A 21,308-nucleotide genomic window follows, 5' to 3' on the forward strand; every position below is an offset into this window, starting at 1 on the left:
CTTTCCTTAAATTTGCCAGATGCTTTGCTAATGAAATTTAATGAAAGAAAAAATTAGACAAACAGAGACGTACATTAAAAACTCTCAACAATTTGTGGAAAAATTCAAAGGATCAAAATATCACAAACAGACATCCTTATTCACTAATGTACCGGTTGTAGAAGTTGTCAACATTCTAAAAGATCTCTTCCCTCAGGACATCACCCAGTTGTTTCATCATTGCTTGAAATCAAATTTCTTCAAAGTAAATAACATAGTATACAAACAATCGGAAGGTCTAACCTTTGGTGGAGATATGTCAATGACGTGTTCCTCATCTGGAAGGATACCATGAATACCATGGAAAACCTTCTCGTGTTTCTTAATAAAATCAACTCACTACATAATAAGATCAAATTCACTATGGAACTGGAGAAGAACAAAGATCTACCCTTTCTTGACATACTGGTGAGGAGAGAAGATAACAATGTCCAACTGTCCATTTACAAGAAACCCACAGATACAGATAGATATCTACATTATTCGTCTAACCATCATAGATCACAAAAACACAGCATCATTCATATGCTCCTAATAGAGCCTTAAGGTCTATTTCGAAAGATGTAGATGTACAGAGAGAACTGTCACAAATAGCTAACACTCTATCTCTGAATGGATACCATTCTAATATTTTAAACAAATTGCTTTTTAAAGATAACCCCTCAACAACGTGGAACGGAGTCCCAGTATGTGTCCACAGCTGTCATTCCATATATTATTCAGTATCCACAAAATTGGCGAGAATGTTAAAAGCTCATAACATCAGAGTAGTTTTTAAACCAACTAACACAATCAGACAGGTCTTAAGATCACCCAAAGATGATGTACCTTTCTTCAAATTTCCTGGAGTATATGAAATTCCATGCACGTGTATGGCCTTTCTTACATTGGACAGACCTTTAGAAGTTTTGAAATAAGACAGTAGGAACATGTGGGGGATGTCATTCACAATAGAATCATCACATCTGGTTTAGCTCATCATTTCTCAACATCAAATCATGTTATAGATTGGGAAAACAGTTCTATGCCACATCGAGAATGACTACAGACACAGAACTTTCAAAGAAGCAGCAGTGGTGCTACGCACAGGCAATAATTTAAATAGAAATCAAGGTGCTATTCTTAAAGACATGGAAATATCTCATCAATTCTCTCAGCTCAACAGAACTACAATATGCGAAAAACTGCACAACACGTGGTCATTGTACCGGATTCTGACTGAAGCATTCGAATGCATGCACACCATCAAACACGAATTATCAAATGTAACGGCCTAGCAGTTACTAAAGTGTATGTTTTCATGTAACTTGATGCATTTGTTTTCACACCAGTACAGCCTTGAAAATGTTAGACAGTGGCTAGTGAAACTTATTGCTCTTTGTATTTGTAATCATTAAATCTTATGGTCTTTTAACAATAAAAGTTCTTAGTTTTATCACATTAGACCAAATATGAACAGTATTAGGTATATTAATGGAAATGAAATTGAACTTGCAGAAGAATTGGAACAGTACCATGCAAATATAATTGGCATTACACAAAGAAAACGAAAACAGGTGAAATATTACTAAATAATAATTATAAAATGCTATTTTCAGGCAATAATGATCACAGGAAAGGAAGTAGAAGCAATAGCATTCAACACTACACACAAAGATAAACTTCTTGATTGGAAGGCAGTTTCAAGTAGGGTTATGTAGGCAAACTTCAAAAAATGGGCATGGACAATGAAACTTGTTTTTGGCCATGGTCTCACAGAAAGTTCTTCCAAGGAAGAAGTGGAGGAATTTTTTGAGTCTAGAACTGGCAGCTGACATAAAGAAAATGAGAAAAGTGGTCCTTGTTGGATGGGAAAAAATGGGAAAAGACTTGAACAGCTCAGGACATGGACTAGTCATTACTAACACCATCTTTCAACATAAAGATGTGCACAAGTTCACATGAAGAGAAGACACAAGAAATAGAAAAGCCTCATCGACTACATCATTTTTTGACAGTGATATCATAAGGCTAGTTCAGAATACATTAGTGTACAGGAAATTGGAAAGCAGGAATTTGAAAAGAACAGCATATAAAAAAAGTTTTAAAGAGAATTAAAGATAAGTAGCTTTTACTAGTAAATTGTAGACTCGAAGTTTCCAAACATTATTGAAAAAAAGAATGGAACAAATTGAAAACAAGAACTAAACCTTGAAATCTTGGTGGCAAACTCTGAAGAAGAAGACATTGATTGATTCAATTAGGGAGGTATGTGGTGAAGTTGTCTGCAAGAATAGAGAAATAAAAACACCATAGTAAGCACAAGAAGTTAAAGAAGCAGTCCTGAAAAAGAAGAACGCATGCCAAAAGTTCCTGGCATTTAAGTCAGCAGATACCCTAAAAGAATACAGAGAAAAATGTAAGTGAGCTAAGCTATATGTAAAAGTAACTAAACAAAAGTCATGGGAAGACTGGTAAGCATATAGAAAATAAAAATCAGAAAGGTGGCAAAATGTTCTGGAGGCTACTGAAGAAACTTAGAAATGGAGGAAAGAGTATTGAAAATTAATCAAAGATGATAAAGATGACAGAAAAACTGAAGATAAAGATAGCATTGGTGTCTAGAGTAATTACTTTGAAAGACTGCTAAACGAACCAAGTAGTGACAAACCATACTAGAAAATTTTCAAGAGGAACGCATCAATATATCAATACTTGAGGTATAAAAAGCTGTCAAAAACTTGAAACGTGGAAAGGCAGCTGGAGTAGATGATATTCGATCAGAAGCGCTGAAGTATGGAGGTATAGTATAGTGCTACACTGCATAATTCAGAAGGGAAAATTCCTGATGATTGGAGTAGAGCTGTCATAATACCTATCTATAAAAAAGGGAATAAAGCTGAATGTATTACAGAGGAATTTCTCTATTAAGTGTTCCAAGTAAGATTTATGCAAGCATACTTGAAAAGAGATTGAAAATGATTGTGGAAGAGAAACTTGGAGAAGAGCTAGCTGGGTTCAAGCCAAATAGAGGTTGTCAAGATCAGATTTTCACTTTAAGACATTTTAAGTTGAGAAATCATGGGAATATGACAAGGATCTGTACTTCAGTTTTGAAGTACAGATCCTTGTAGATCTGGAAAAGACATATGACAAAGTGCCCATATAAAAGCTTTCAAAACACTACAATTGTATATAGTGAATGGAACGTTATACAGCAGTTAGAATTGAAGGAAATACAGGAAGATGGTTTGATGTAAAATCAGGGGTAAGGCAAGGATGCACATTATCTCCACTCTTATTCATCATTTATATGTGTCAGATTATGAAAGCAAGTAGCATCAAGCCTGGTATTAGAATTGGAGATGTCCAACCTAGCTCTTTGCTTTACGCAGGTGGTTGTATTCCTGAAGAAATCTAGTGCAAGTCTCCAGGATTCTCTAACTAAATTGAATAACAGCCTAACAGCCATAATAAATTTGGCATGAAAATCAGCAATGAAAAGGCCAAAACTATGAAAATAGGCAGGAATATAGAAAACTTCAGTTGCATTCTAAATTGAGATCCTAGAACAAGTAAAATATTTTAGTTATTTGCACACAGTTTTAAGTTAAGATGGCAGATTACATCTGGAAATAGGCAACGGAATAAACAAAACTAGTACAGTGGGTATCCAGCTGAATAAATTTATATGTAATAAGAGAGAAATTAGTCAAAACACCAAGCTAGCAGTATACAAGCCAGTGTTCAAACCAGTTTTAAGTTATGCATCTGAGAGTTGGGTTAGAAATAAAGCACTTGATCAAAGACTAGAAACCACAGATAAGGTTCTGAGAAAAATTTGCGGAGTGAACCAATAGCACCAATGGCAGAATCATATTAAAAATTGAGATTCTTGTGGAAAGGCTTAGACGTTGGTTATGCATTTTTTACTAAGTAATTTAAGGAAATTACACTGTCACTAGGATATACATTAAAATAAATTTTAATATACTTTAATATTTCGGCAACGTCATGTTGCCATTTTCAACCTCCAGACCAACCTCCTTCACAAGACCAACCTACCTGGTGTATACCAGGTACCTTGCAGCTGTAAGCTGTCCTACTTTGGCCAAACAGGCAGGACAGCCAATATCAGAATTTTGGATAGAACACAAGGACTACATCTGGTTTCACCAGTACAGCCACTCTGATCTTGCTGACCATGTGCTGGATACCTGCCATAGAATACGGTAGAAGAAAGCCACGATAGTACACCATAGTAAATACAAGTATGAAAGGCTTTTCATGGAATCAGCTTCAGCCCTAAGAAACAATCTGAACCTCAACAAATTTGGCTGCATGAGACTGCCTCAAATTTAGGAAACCTACATCAGAAGACCTTCAGCCCAATCGCCCAAGAATATCAACATTGCCCGCTAGGGAGCACCATCAGGACTTTAGGAGAAATGATAGCTTCCTGCTTCTTCCTCATTTACTGTTTGTTGTGCCTGCGTGCACGTGTCTTGTTCTTAAGTTTATTGAAAATGGCAATGTGACGTTGCCGAAATATTGAAGTATATTAAAATTTATTTTAATGTATATCCTAGTGACATTGTAATTTCCTTAAATTACTTAGTAAAAAAATAAAAATGAAGATATTAGAAAGGAATATAATTAGTATTGAAGTGACCAAGCTAGTGACACATCTATGGAATGCTCCCTGTGAGAATAATTTGAAGGTGTGTGGGTTGCAAAGTTTTAATTGATAGTTGGAAAAGAGGGAACATAATAGAAGCTTATTAAAATTGTTTTGTAAAACTGACACGAAGGGGACATTTCAATACATGATGGATAGAAAGAGAACTAGGGGTCATCCCTAGGAGTTGTGTAGAAGTGTGCTTAGTAAAGGTGTTCAGACTAGATTTTTGTTTGGAGAGCTGTGTAGAAGTGTGCTTAGTAAGGGTGTTCAGACTAGATTTTGTTTGGAGAGTTGTGAATGAGTTTAAGGAGAGCTGTCATAGGTGTTGCTTATATAAAGATTATTGTGTGTCTCCCATGATGAGTTATCTGACTCCATGAAGATACCTGTATAACAGTAATAATAATAAATGAAGTCTGAAGTCTACATGTATGACTAATTTTATGTATTATTCATTAATGGATATGAAATGAGGCTCCAAATGCATTTATATCATACAGACTTTTAGATGGATTCTTTGTAAATGTCTTTGCCAACACCCTGTGTAAATTCATTATATAATACTTACTATCTGTTCCACTTAATCATATATTATTGACTATTTTTCTATATATATATTTCCCCCCCTCCCCTTCACCATCTCTTGTGAAATGGTCATGACTCCAACACAAAAGCCCACGATTGTAAATATTGCTATTTCCATGTTTAATGAATTTTCTACAATTGTCTGAACTATGAATTATCAAAAATCTTCTGGAAACAAAATTTAATTTTGTTTCCACCATGTCTCATGTAACTCGACACAGAATTGTATCTTTCAGGTAATTCTGCACCAATTTCCAGTTATTTGCCATTTCCAGGAACAGTTAATCCACTTTCTCCTATCTTGGCATCTCCTCAAGGAGAACTCTCAACCTTTAGGTGTCATACAGAACCTTCTCTAGCCACACTTAGAGGATTAGATTATAGGAATGTCAATGCTGCTTCTTCCCCTTTAAGAATGGCTTTTGGAGCACGAACAGTCACCCTGCCTGAGATACATTCCAAGGATCTTTGGCCTGGTAGGAACAATTTCATCTGGAAAAAATTGTATTCTTTGTTCTTTTTCTGAACAAACCTAAATGTATTCTGATGTTATCTGATAAATATTATCTGTACGAATATACAGTTGTCACTCACTATAGCAAACACTATGATAATTAAACTACTGAGAAGTCCAGACCAAAGCCAGTGGTACTGTTCTAAAAGAAATTCCCTATAGCAAACTTTTCACCATAACAAAGCATTATTTCTCTGGTCCCTGTGAGTTTTCTCTAGTGAGAGGTGATTGTCATATATTTATTATTTTAATATTCTTGGAGCTGCTTTTTATAATTTGATACATATGATAAAAAGCAGTCTTTCAAGAAATTAAAGCAATTTAATGGTGATTCTGTGTAAATTTTATTATCATAAGCATAAAACCAAAAGAAATTACATTAAACACTTTGCTAATTGACATGCTTAGGTGGTGGACATTATTTTTAACTTATTTTAATTGTATTACAACACCACAAAATTAATTTATAAAAGGTTGTTTATTAACTGGTTTATGTTTTGCTGGATTTCAAACCACCTTCTTCAGAGCAAAACAACATGTTACAGTTTGCACATGACAGTGAGTAAGTGAAACAGTTCAAATTGTAAATATTGTAAATTCAAATATATGCCATTTAATAAACATTCTTTTGTAAATTAATTTTATGATTTTGTAATACCATTAAAATAAGTTATAATGCCCAACACCTAAGTTTGTCACTTAGCAAAATGTTTAATGTAATTTCTTTTGGTTTTAAAAATTTGTGCAGAATCACAGTTTAGTTGCTTTAATTTCTTGAAAGAAAAGAAATGTTCTATGCAAAATATTGATACTTTCTATAGAAAATGAACTCTCTTATAATATTGAGAACTGCAAATTATAAGCTTATTGATTTCTGCTTTAAGTTGCTACATCTTAAATATTGAGTATTTGTATTTTGGATATTTACTTTATGTTGTTTGAATGATTGTGTAGTAAAATTTGGTTACTCCATCTTTTCTTGTTTTCTATGAATCAATCCCATGAATGGTTATGAATCTGCACAAGTTTTTGTATTGCATTATTGTAAATGGACTGGAGGTTAAATAATCTGAAAGCTCTACTCTATGAGCCAAACTGATACTTGTCGAGTCACTTCAGACTTCTAATAAGCAGAGCAGTAGTTTCTTGCATGGTGGCAAAAATTGTGTACAGCATCATTCATAATAGAGCTTCATGGTATAAACAACACCAAAAGAGGAAAAAATTACATTTATTAAACTTTTGAATATTACATTGGTTTTCAACCCAGCATCTTTAGAGCACAATTAAAACTGTGACAAGCATACTTACAGAAAACCCACTCATACAGAAAAGTATTTGCATAAGTACTTTGAGGATGCCATACCAACAGTATGGCATCCTCAAAATATTTATTCATCAAGCCAGAGCTATTGTTCAAATGGTATAGCCCTTGAAACTGACTGAGAGACCTTCACAACACGTTTTTAGCCAATGACTACACCCATATAAATTAGATTAAATATTGCATGCACCTCCCGCCATCATCCTGCAACCAACACAAAAGTCTCGGCAAGACCATTCTCATCTCATATATTAAGGATACATCAGAAAAATGCCAAAGTTCTCTGCAGATGTGATCCCTCTGCCAGTTTCAAACCTTTCAGTCAGCTATATCTCTTCATCCTTTCTTCTGAAGATCATTTTCATCCTCATGCATATTCTGGAATGTGTAAAGTTCCTTGTGACTACAGTTAGTCCACTTTGAACCAACTAGTAGATTAGTTAACATCCTCCTTGAAGAACACAAAAGTTACATTCATGATCATGTGTATGAGAAATCAGGATTGGCAAACCATGCTCTGGATACTCCTTCACATAGGATTAGAGTTAGTTCCATATGGTATCCTGTCAAATGCCTTTGAAAAATCTAGCAGTATTATTGAAATTATCCTTCCTCCTACTTGCCACATAGCAAAAAAAACTCTTTGTAACCCCCTTTTGTTTATAATTGTCATAATCTAATTTTTGTCATCCTTACCATGCCAGTTACTGTTCTTGCCTGATCCTTATACTGTTCATGACTTAGTTGGTCACCGTTCTTGTTATATACCCTCCACAACATTTTCTTTGTTTGCAACTCATGCTTAACAATACTACTTATCCATCTAACTCCTACCCAATTTATGCTCGTAACCTTTGACTACCCTCCATACACTGTGAATATCCTTCCATTGCAGAATTTTATGCCATGTTACTGCTTCAAGCTGGCTCTTAAATGCATCATCATCTGCTTTATTGTTCCAAATATATACCCTTTCTTAACTGGAATTTCCACATGTTTTGCTACTTCCCAAGTCAAGACCACATGATCACTTTCCCCAGTTGGAGGCAGTGTAACCAGTGAAAGGTAGGTCATGCCACCTTAGTTATGGACAGGTCTCCTGCCCCTATAACAAGATCCAACATTCTCATACTCCAAGTCCTCTCTGTCAATTTAGGCTGGAAATGTTTATCTCTCATTAAGTGTATAAATTCCATTTCCTTTTTGCCATGTGATTCTTTCTCCTTCCAATTTACTATGCCTCCGAAGTTGTAGCACTCCATAATAATTACTCGACTTGCACTCAGTGTACTAATCTGCTGATGCATATCTTCCTCATCATCCCTGGCCATGTGATTTAGCCACATCATTCTGTTTGAAATTGCTTTCCAGTTAATAAAATTATCTTTGTTTAGTGTTAAATGCTATTAATTCTTTTCCAGATTTCTGTTACCTTAATGTAACATCTCATTATTTAACAGAATTTCACCTGTTTTAGTATACTTTATCTCAGTAATAAACACACAAACCTGTCAACATAACTAACACACAATAAACACCAAATAAAATGAAATTTAGTAAACCAAAGTCATTCCCTACACATTTCGTACATGGAGATATTTGAAAAGTATGCTTTTGACCCAGCCATTCTTAAGCCTTCTGTCTGGGTAAGATACATTGATGTTCTCAATTTGTCAACATACAAGAATCCACGTTACTATGGAAATGAGTAATAATAGTGCAGCCTTTTTAGAAGCTTTAATAATGTGCTTTCCAAATGGTAATCTTTCTTTTAAAGTATATTGATAATCTTAGACAGGCAGCTATATGCTCAAACTCTCACCATCCTACCCCCCTTCCTTCCTCTCCCCAATCTTCCAGCAGTATGGTATTGTTAAAACCCTAACTAACAGAGCCATCATATGCCAGTTTTCACTGAGGTATATCTCTAAACTATTAAATTTTATATTATGCTTAATTATATTATTTTATTATAATTTTATTAAAATATTATATTATTTTATATTTAATATTAAACTATTAAACAATACTTAACTATTGTTTAATTTACTCCAAGTGCTATTATCATTCTAACATGAGTTTTATTATTCAGCATCTAAGCCCAAACACTAGAATGCAGTTTGCTCAGCTAACTCCCAAATTTCCCAACTCATCCTTGTTCATTCATTATCCAGGTGGATATGTATAATTGGGAAGCACCTCTTGAGGTTGGGAGATTGGACACTAGGTCAGAAGCTCATGTTTGTAGCTCTTAAGTAGATTTGAATAAGCTGGAAAGGTAGTCAAATTGTGGTGGGGGGGGTAGTGTAATGAAAATAAATGTAATGTCTGTACCTTCTTTTTGTAGATAAAATTATTTTGCCACATGAAGTAACCAGAATGTAGTACATAGGCAAAGAGAACCATAATATTGGGTAGAAATTTGATCTGTAAGAGAAGAATCGTCTCACTGATTGGGACATTTGTGATAAGGCAGGAATGTCAAATCTAACTAATAAATCATCTTTGCAGAGCAATATGTTTTTAATTTTGTTTATGAAGTGTTGTGTGTTCTTCATATAGGAGGGGAATGACCTACCAACTCCTTGAGTGTTAATGCTAATTTCTTGGCTAGGTAATAATTGGGACTATCTATACCTCCCAATATCAGCCAAAGCAGAACATTATGTTTGTACGCTTTGGGAACACCGTAAATTCTGGGAGGACATGCATAATGTGGTAACAATTTTTAACTGTAGATCTGATTACTATGATTTGAAGGGGATGAAGTAATTTTGGGATAGAGTACAAGGTAGATAACAGAAACTATGTCAGTACTATGGAATTGATTATGAGGCTAGACTGAGTCCACATCTGCAGAGTTCACTGGATTGAAGATAAAGGGAAAACATCATTGAGACCTTTGAAGGTGTTGACTGAATTGATAATGTGGAGATTTTTCACATTATAGAATAAGGACAAGTGGCCATCCTGCACACTGCCAGAAGAAGCAGTGAGAAGCAAGAGGATGAGCAGTCATGTTTTTGCAAATGAAAGGATAACAGATCGCATTGCTGTGAGAGTAGTGAGAAGGCAGGGAGTGAATAAATTTAAGCAGTATGATGCCCTTTGTGTTGTCTAAGGTGTACCTCTCACACTGAGTTTTGTGACTACACGGAGTTCCAGAATGATAATAACACAATATATGATATTACATAATATTCACTTGATGTTCATATGTCAAGTCTTCAATATTCAATTTTTAGAGGTCATTCAGTTTTAATTACACTTCGTTTGTGGGTTTTTTTTTTTCCATAGCTCTTGTCAGTACTTATTTTACCATCTTCATATTGTTTTCTTGCAATTATAGACATACGTCTTAATTTATGTATTTTGTCTTTTGAATAGGAACAACTCCCATGAAAGAATCAATGGAAACAGATGATAGACTGCAGCGATCTGGCAGTGCTGGACGATTAAGTGATCATGGTATAGGAAAATATGCATTTCCTTACAGTGGTGGTGGTGAGTTTTATTGTCAATTAATTTTTATTATCTGTTGATGTTTTGGTATAGGGTGGATTAGCGGAGAGAATATTGTGTAAATAGACATTCAAACATAACCACACATAAAATCTCATCTTTTCCTTATTCCCCTTACATTAAAGTGAATGGCCTGTAACCTGGCTTCATAGAAATCTCATAATCCTGTCTGCATAGTTTGCTATGTCTGTAAATTTTGTCATTAGTTTTTACAGGATGAAACACCCACATGTATGTGGATAGAAATGTTTGTAGAGATTCTCTATAAAAGCTTTCTGTTGGGATTATAAACCTATGCCAGGTCTTTCCAACTAAAGGACATTGCCATTACTCTGACTGAAATACAAAGGCTCCCCTACACACAAAAGAATATGTTCATTTAATCATCATCATCATCATCAAATTCCTGCCATGTACCCTCAAGGGTATGATATGACAGGATATGATAGTACTACATGAAAAAATTACATCATTACTAACTTCCTATCTACAATTTTCCTCCAAATCAGTCTGTTGCTTGTCAAGACTCCAACATTATCAGATCTTATATTTCTATCGTCTATGGCACTTTGTACCGTATCAATCCACCTATATCTTGGTCTTCCTCTGGGTCGTTTTCCTGCCAACCTGGCAGAGAACACTTGTTTTGTTAATCTTTCCTCTCCCATTCTATATAAGTGACCATACCATCTGAGATTAGCTCTGCTAACGCTTTCCTGGATGCTGACAATGTCAAGTTCTTTCCTAATATCCTCATTTTTAATATGATATTGCCATTGATGCCATCTGTTCACGCCTCTAATCTTTCTCAGGACTCTCATATCTGCGGTCTCTAGTCTTTGGTCAAGTGTTTTACTTCTGACCCAGCTCTCAGATCCATAAGTTAAAATTGGTTTGAACACAGTCTTGTATACAGCTAATTTAGTGTTCCGACTAATTTCTTTCTTATTCCATATGAATTTATTCAATTGACTTCCCACGATACCAGTTTTGCTGATTCTGTTGTTTATTTCTATATTTAGTTTACCATCTTCAGTAAAAATTGTGCCTAAGTAGCTGGATTGTTTTACTTGTTCCACAGGTTCTCCATTCACAACACAGTTGACATTTTCAATGATTCTGCCTATTTTCATTGTCTTTGTCTTTTTATTGTTGACCTTCATACCATATCTATTACAACAGCTATTCAATTTAGTCAGAGAATCTTGCAGACTTGTAGCGGAATTATTTAGAAGTATAACATCATCCGCATAAAGCAAAGAGCTGACATTAACATCTCCAATTTTGATATCAGATTTAATACCACATTCCTTCATAATGTGATCCATATAGATAATGAATAACAGAGGGGATAATGTACATCCTTGTCTCACACCAGATTTAACATTAAACCATCTTCCTGTACTTCCTTCAATTCTAACTGCTGACTCACAACTCAAATAAAGACTAAGTATTGCTTGATATAATGCCCCATTGACACCATATAACTGCAGCGTATTGAATAGCTTCTCTCTTGGCACCTTGTCATATGCCTTTTCCAAATCGACAAAACTTAAATACAGATCTTTGTTATATTCCCATGCTTTCTCGACTATTTGTCGTAAAGTGAAGATCTGATCCTGACAGCCTCTATTTGGCCTGAATCCAGCTTGTTCTTCACCAAGCTTTTCTTCCACAATTCTTCTCAACCGTTTCTCAAGTATACTTGCATAGATCTTGCCAGAAACACTCAGCAGGAAAATACCTCTGTAATTCTCACATTGAGTTTTATTTCCCTTTTTATATATGCGTACTATGAGAGCTCTACTCCAATCATCGGGAATTCGCCCCTCTGTCCAGGCTTTCTGAACTATGCAGTGCAGCCACTGTAAGACTCTTATACCACCATACTTCAGCATTTCTGGTCGAATATCATCTACTCCTGCTGCCTTTCCACATTTCAAGCCCTTTGATGGCTTTTTCTACTTCAAGTATGGATATGTATTCCTGACTGCATGCCTGGTCAGTATTTTTTATCACTGTGCTGTCATCACTGCTTGTTTCATTTAGCAGTTTTTCAAAGTAATTACTCCATACTTCAAGGATATCTTTTTCTCCTGTATTCATTTCACCTTTATCATCTCTAATTCCTTTTACAGCACTCTTTCCTCCATTCCTAAGCTTCTTCAACAACCTCCAGAATATTTTGCCACCTTCTTGATATTTATTTTCTATATTCTTGCCAAAGTCCTCCCATGACTTTTGTTTAGCTAGTTTTACACACTGTTTAGCTTTCTTACATTTGTCTCTGTATTCTGTAAGAGTAAAAGCTGACTTATTTGCCAGGAACTTTTGATATGCTTTCTTCTTTTCCGTCACTGCCTCTTTAACTTCCTGTGTCCACCAGGGAGTTCTGATTTTTTTTATCCTTCCAGACAACCTCACCACATGCCTCTCTGGCAGAATCAATCAATGTTTCCTTCAGAGTTTGCCACTGAATCTCCAAGGTTTGATTCCTGTTCTAAAACTCTTTCATTTTCTTTTCAATAATATTTCTGTATTTTAGTGTACAGTACACATCTGAGAGCTGCTCAACTTTTATTCGCTTTAAAACTTTCTTACATGTTATTCTTTTCAATATGAAATACAATTTTATCCTGCTCAAGACTAAATAGTGATCACTTCCAATTTCAAATCCTCTGTACACTCTGGTGTCCTGCACCAGGGAGAAAACATCACTATCAACAATAACATAGTCAATGAGACCTTTCTTATTCCTAGCCTCTTCTCTCCATGTGAATTTGTGCACATTTTTATGTTGGAACATGGTGTTAGTAATAACCAGTCCATGTCCTGAGCAGAAATCCAACAGATATTTGCCATTATTATTAGCTTTTCTCTTTTCTCCAAATTTTCCCAAAATATTTTTGTATGTCTCACAATCATTTCCTACTCTACTATTTAGATCCCCAACAAGGACCAACTTTTCCTTTTTCATTGTGTCAGTTGCTTTTTCTAAAGCCTCAAAAAATTCTTCCACTTCTACCTTAGTAGAACCTTCTGTGGGACCATAGGCACAAATAAGTCTCATTGTCCAGTTCCCCATTCTCATATTTGCCCACATTACTCTACTTGAGACTGACTGCCATTCAAGAAGATTAGCCTCATATTTTGTGTTGAATACTATGGCTACTCCTTCTTTTCCTTGATTGTCATTGCCTGAATATAACATTTTGTATTTATTGCTCAGAAAGATCTCACCAGTTTTTATCTTTTTTGTTTCAGTCACCCCTATTATGTCGATCTTGTACTTATCTAATTCCTCAGCTAGCTCCATTTCTTTGCCATTCAAGCTTCTTACGTTGATAGTACCGATCTTTAACTCAGGTGATGTTGAGTTGGGGTTTGTTTTCAGATTTGTTCCAGTAGCTGACTTTTCGCTGTTTGCCCTGGTTCCCTGGCGAAAACAACGGGGGCCTTGTTTAACCGGGCGACGTCCCAGCCGGCATGAAATTTTGTCATGTTGTACCATCATTTTTTATTTTGGTTTAACCAATAAGAATACAATTTGGTCGGCTAAATCCCAAATTGCCAGCCCATCCTCGTTCGTTCAGTATCAAAGTAGATACCCAACAGGGTGCACCACGAGAAGGTGAGGATTGGACATTAGGTCAGAAGCCCTGGTCGGTTCTTCGCATTCCTTTAAAGGCTATGTGGAGGTCTCCTCTCAGTTATACAGCTTTGACCCTTAAGCACCCCATGTTCATTTAAAAATAATAATAATAAACATATTCTTCTGAATGTTGGTGAGCCTTTGTAGCTCAGTGTGAATAATTGCATAAAAATGATTGTTTATTTAGGATTGAGAATTGAATAGTTTAAAACCAGATAGGAAGATACTTTTAGGAATGATAACTATTGTTGAAAGTTTTCTCTTGGCTATTATAAATTAAATTAAAGTTATCAAGAAGTTATATTCCTGTTTAATCCTTTGCCCAAGTTTAAGCAAACAAAGTTTGTGCATGAAGTATCTTCACACAGGCACTTCAAATGTAGCTGGTGTAAAATTTTGTTGTTTTTTATTGTATTACAAAACAAAAAAACAATAAATTACACAGCGATATTTATTAAGTAGCATATATCTCGCTAGATTTCAAACCAGTATCTTCAGAGTACAACTACAAGTTATGTCACAATGAGTGCATGAAACAATTCAAATGGTAACTGACAAAAGACCTATTGTTTTAATTTGGCACCCTTTGATATTGTATAGAAGTTTTTATAATTGTGTTGAAATTGATCTTAAGATGACTTCTCCAAATTTTTGGCAGATAAATGCAGTCATATTTATTCAGGTGAAGAAAGTGTTATCATAGCCATTGATGACTCTAAACATGATCTTCCCAACTTGTAATGATATGTATGTATAGCATGGTTTGCCAGTCCTGACTTGCCATAATAATGATAGAGAATGTGTTTCTTGTGTTCTCTGAGGTGTTAAAAAAGAAAGAAATGAAAGATCTTTATGGAGTCAGAAGACTCATTAAAAGAGGTCCACACTCTCATTTAAAAAAAGATCATAAAACTGTGCCTTGAACCAATTTGAAATTTCACACTGATCATGCTCTCAGGTAATGCATTCTATTTACCAAACACTCCTTATGTAGCTTCCAGGGATAGCCTCTTGTTCTACTCTTAACTCCTTGTTTCCTTTCATACTCTCTGAAAAATCTCCTCAGTCTGTCTCTGAAGACAGACTGAGGGAATGCAATTGAAATTAAGGTATTCAATGAGTAATTTATCAGGGTATTTCATTCTCATATATTGCATTCAGAATGAAATACCCTGATAAATTACTTATTGAATACCTCAATTGTACTATCTTCTGCAACTACCATTTTCATCCACTAACATCATGATTAGGAGAAGACAGTAGTAACAAGAAGCTATTTTTTTTAACTCCAGAGTTGAAAAAGAGATAGTTGTTAAACCAACATGTACAAGGAAATTAACCATCATCATCAAATTCCTGCCATGCACCCATTGAGGGTACATGGCAGGAATTTGATGTACTATCATATCCTGTACTACATCAAAAATTTACATCATCACTAACTTCCTATCTACAATTTTCCTCCAAATCAGCCTGTTACTTGTCAAAACTCCAACATTATCAGATCTTATATTTCTATCATCTAAGGCATTTTTTACTGTATCAATCCGCCTATATCTTGGTCTTCCTGTGGGTCGTTTTCTTGCTGACCTGGCAAAGAACACTTGTTTGGCTAATCTTTCCTTGCCAATTCTGTTTAAGTGACCATACCACCTGAGGTTAGCTCTGCTAACGCATTCCTGGATGCTGACAATGTCAAGTTTCCTAATATCCTCGTTTTTAATATGATATTGCCATTGATGCCATCTGTTCACACCTATAATCTTTCTCAGGACTCTCATATCTGCAGTCTCTAGTCTTTGGTCAAGTGTTTCACTTTTGACCCAGCTCTCAGTTCCATAAGTTAAAACTGGTTTGAACACTGTCTTGTATACAGCTAATTTAGTGTTCCTACTAATTTCTCTCTTATTCCATATGAATTTATTCAGTTGACTTCCTACCATACCAGCTTTGTTGATTCTGTTATCTATTTCCCTATCTAATTTACCATCTTCACTAAAAATCGTGCCTAAGTAGCTGAAATGTTTTACTTGTTCCGCAGGTTCTCCATTGACAACACAGTTGACATTTTCAATGATTCTGCCTATTTTCATTCTTTGTCTTTTTATTGCTGATTTTCATACCATATCTATTACGACAGTTATTCCATTTAGTCAGGGAATCTTGCAGATTTAGTTAGAAGTATAACATCATCTGCATGAAGCAAAGAGCTGACATCTCCAATTTTGATATCAGGTTTGCTACCACTTTTCTTCATAATGTGATCCATATAGATAATGAATAACATAGGGGATAATGTACATCCTTGTCTGACACCAGATTTAACATTAAACCATCTTCCTGTACTTCCTTTAATTCTAACTGCTGACTTACAACTCAAATAGAGACTAAGTATTGCTTGATATAATACTCCATTGACACCATATAACTGTAGCGTATTGAATAGCTTCTCCCTTGGCACCTTGTGATATGATTTTCTAGATCGACAAAACTTAAATTCAAATCTTTGTTATATTGCCATAATTTTTCTACTATTTGTCGTGAAGTGAAGATCTGATCCTGACAGCCTCTATTTGGCCTGAATCCTACTTGTTCTTCACCAAGCTTTTCTTCCACAATTCTTCTCAACCGTTTCTCACGTATGCTTGCATATATCTTACCAGGCACACTCAGTAGGGAAATATCCCTGTAATTCTCGCATTCAGTTTTATTTCCCTTTTTTTATATGGGTACTATGAGAGCTCTACTCCAATCATCGGGAATTCTTTCCCCAGGACTTCTGAACTATCCAATGCAGCCACTGTAAGACTGCTATACCATCATACTTCAGAATTTCTGGTCGAATATCATCTACTCCTGCTGCCTTTCCACATTTCAAGCCTTTGATAGCTTTTTCTACTTCAAGTATGGATATGTATTCCTGACTGTATGCCTGTTGAGTGTTTTTAACCATGTGCTATCACTGTTTGTTTCATTTAGCAGTTTTTTGAAGTAATTACTCCATACTTCAAGGATATCTTTTTTTGCCATTTTCATGTCGCCTTTATCATCTTTAATTCATTTTACAGCACTCTTTCCTCCATTTCTAAGCTTCTTCAACAACCTCCAGAATATTTTGCCACCTTCTTGATATTTATTTTCTATGTTCTTGCCAAAGTCCTCCCATGTCTTTTGTTTAGCTTTCTTACATTTGTCTCTGTATTGTCTAAGAGCACAATCTGACTTATTTGCCAGGAACTTTTGATATGCTTTTGTTGTGACGTTCATTTTCATGTTATGTTCTAAATCCGCCATCTTGGTTCAAGTCACTCTTATCAATATAACAACTAATTGCAAATTGATCACCAATCCAAAAGTAGGGAAATTTATAATTATACTGCGCCACCCTATTTTTAGATTAGTCTATATAAAATAGTAGGATCAATTCTTAATTAAGTTAGCAGTCTCCTCATTTATTTAGGCCGAATTATTTACTATTCCACTTGGGGTTCCTGCAAGATTCGAATATTTATGAACGGTGCAATAAAAAGGAATTCAGGCAAACACAGTGTTTAGATCAACAAAATAAAACATTTAATATATGATATATATAACAAATACAAGAATACTGCTTTAAAATGAAACAATACAATTAACTTAATACATCTTGCTAAGTCACTCATGCCAATTCAATGTTCTAAACTTTCACATACAATTCACAGCTTCAAAATCACAAGCTTTCTTAACTCAAGTTAATAAAACGAAACTTCTTATTGAATCAGTCTCCACATATCTATCAGCTGTACTTAATGTTTAAATTCACAGGAAGCACTAATCAAGGTAGACAATATTCCAAGCAATCTTATTTCGGACTTTGAACTTTGAAGATATGTTAATGTTAGAATAAACAAACAAGTATGACTACTCTTACCAGATACAATCTTCAATACATCAATTAATTGTGAGCACACTTATGAATTAACTTATTTACGTTAGCGGAACACATTAATAAAAATTCTCCACCGATTTAACTGAACTACTGTTAATTGCGCTTCACTACTCAAAAAAAAAAAACATCAATATGGCACTGATCTCCTTCCTTGTTTACTTTTCTCAAACTAGTTAATTTCAATATAATTCTTCTCAGGGCAACATAGAATTGAGACGTAATCCTAGACTAACTGGAACTAATCAGAATTTTTGCATTGAATGTCCAGTTCTTTATTTATCCGGTTACGGCATTAATCTTCCTTTACAACACAGCTGATTTCACTTACAGCTAAGTATATGATTCACTATGTTTTAGCTCACATCTAAACACTATTCTCATGAATTTCTGCCCTTAGAGAACTTATAATTTTCTTCCACTTCCTTTGCTTGTATCCTATCCTCCTTCCCGCTCCACAAAAACTTCCTCTCTCCTCTCTAATTAAAAATCTTATATATTTTTCTTCTCCTTTTAGTCCGAAGGTCACGCTCTCTTCGACTCGTGCTTGTTTATTTCATGCATCTCCATGACAACAAATGAACGCAAACATTTCGCTAATGTAATACAATGCTCTACTACTACATGAGTGATTACATAACATTAAATTTTCACAAATAAGAATAAACAGAATATTTGAGCTACTTAGTCAGCTTTTTCATTACGTATATTATTAATTATAATAATAATTTTCGTTACATCTTATATATTTTAGTTATTATAAATTCTGCACATATTGCTTAATAAATTAATAGTAGGTTAAGTTTAGAATAAATATTTAAATAGTAATCCTAAATTAAGGAATAATAAATAATTTTTATACAATTCATGATTAATACAAAATAAGCAATGTTAAATGTGAATGAAAAAAAATAAATTACACAACGTAGTTTCATTCACAATTTAACACTTTCTTCTTTTCCTTCACTGCCTCTTTGACTTCCTGTGTCTACCATGGAGTTCTGATTTTTCTATCCTTGCAGACAACCTCACCACATACCTCTCTAGCTGAATCAATCAGGGTTTTCTTCAAGACTTGCCACTGAATCTCCAAGGTTTGGTTCTTGTTCTCAAACTCTTTCATTTTTTCTTCAAAAATTTCTGTGTATTTTAGTCTGCAGTTCACACCTGAGAGCTGCTCAACTTTCATTCGCTTTAAAACTTTCTTACATGTTATTCTTTTCAATATGAAATTCAATTTTATCTTGCTCAAAACTAAATAGTGATCACTTCCAATTTCAAATCCTCTGTACACTCTGGTGTCCTATCCAGGGAGAAAACATCACTATCAACATTAACATAGTCAATGAGACTTTTCTTATTCCTTGTCTCTTCTCTCCATGTGAATTTGTGCACATTTTTATGTTGGAACATGGTGTTAGTAATAACTAGTCCATGTCCTGAGCAGAAATCTAGCAAGTATTTGCCATTATTATTAGCTTTGCTCTTTTCTCTAAATTTTTCCAAAATATTTTTGTATGTCTGACAATCATTTCCTACTCTGCTATTTAGATCCCCAACAAGGACTAACTTTTCCTTTTTCATTGTGTCAGTTACTTTCTCTAAAGCCTGAAAAAATTCCTCCACTTCTACCTTAGTAGAACCTTCTGTGGGACCATAGGCACAAATAAGTCTCATTGTCCAGTTCCCCATTCTGATATTTGCCCACATCACTCTACTTGTTCTTTTCCTTGATTGTCATTGCCTGATTATAACATTTTGTATTTATTGCTCAGAAAGATCTCACCAGTTTTTGTCTTTTTTGTTTGAGTCACCCATATTATGTTGATCTGGTACTCATCTAATTCCTCAGCTAGCTCCATTTCCTGCCATTCAGGCTTCTCATGTTGATAGTACTAATCTTTAACTCTGGTAATGTTAAGTTGGGGTTTGTTTTCAGATTTGTTCCAGTAGCTGACTTTTCGCTGTTCACCCTGGTTCCCTGGCAAAAACAACGGGCACCTTGTTTAACCAGGCGACGCCCCAGCCAGCATGAAATTTTGTCATGTTGTACAATCATTTTGTATTTTGGTTTAACCAATAAGAATACAATTTGGTCGGCTAAATCCCAAATTGCCAGCCCATCCTCGTTCGTTCAGTATCCAGGTTGATACCCAACAGGGTGCACCATGAGAAGGTGAGGATTGGACATTAGGTCAGAAGCCCTGGTCGGCTCTTCACATTCCTTTAAAGGCTATGTGGAGGTCTCCTCTCAGTTATACAGCTTTGACCCTTAAGCACCCCAGGAAATTAACCTTAGGGAATTAATGTAGGTAGGGATCAATGGAAACAGATGATAGACTGCAGCGATCTGGCAGTGTTGGACAATTAAGTGATCATGGTATAGGAAAATATGCATTTCCTTGCAGTTGTGGTGGGGGTGAGTTTTATTGTCAATTAATTTGTATTATCTGTTGATGTTTTGGTATAGGGTGGATTATGGATCTTTTCTTTACATCCCTGTAAGGAAAAGATCACAAACATTAATGGAAAAGAAATATAGTAGGCTACTATATACAAGTCGCCTTGTCTTGAAGATACTTCATGTGCATTCTTTGTTTACTTACATTTGAATTAAGGATTAAATAAGAATATAATTTCTTGGCATCTTTGATTTAATTTATAAACAAGTGAAAAAAACTTTTAACAACACAAGTAATTCCTGTTTCTGCTATTAATATTATGTTTGCAGTTTCTAAATCTCGGAAAGACAAATCCCAGAACACTTCCTATCACAACATTGTTCAAGATTGGTACTATCAAAATAAGAAGCATTAATTTGAAAAGAAATTGAATTAGCAGAAGAATCAGATAAGTACCAGATTGACATAATAGGCATGACTGAAACAAAGAAAACAAAAACAGGTGAGATATTTCTAAGTGACAAATAGAATGTTAAATTTAGGCAATAACAATCATGTGATGTTTTATTCAACACTAAATATGAGGATAATCTTGAATGGCAGCAATATCAAGTGGGCAAATATCAGAATAGAGAACTGGACAGTGAGACTTATTTGTGCTCCTGGTCCCACAGAATATTCTACC

General features: G+C 34.9%; 1 protein-coding gene across 2 annotated transcripts in view; it reads left to right on the forward strand.

Annotated features, from left to right (window-relative positions):
• LOC150108873 (serine/threonine-protein kinase unc-51-like) overlaps positions 1–21,308 on the forward strand; it is a 400,205-nt gene that overhangs the window by 250,225 nt on the left and 128,672 nt on the right. For both annotated transcript variants that reach the window (XM_090410511.1, XM_090410519.1), the window contains exons 18-19: positions 5,521–5,760; positions 10,510–10,626. In XM_090410511.1, coding sequence (XP_090266637.1) covers positions 5,521–5,760; positions 10,510–10,626 — 357 coding nt within the window. The remainder of the gene's footprint in view (positions 1–5,520; positions 5,761–10,509; positions 10,627–21,308) is intronic.

The sequence above is a fragment of the Typopeltis vanoorti genome, chromosome 2, assembly GCF_054136105.1.
Source record: "Typopeltis vanoorti isolate ZY-2024b chromosome 2, IOZ_Tvanoo_1.0, whole genome shotgun sequence".
In the NCBI taxonomy this organism is placed as follows: Eukaryota; Metazoa; Arthropoda; class Arachnida; order Uropygi; family Thelyphonidae; genus Typopeltis; species Typopeltis vanoorti.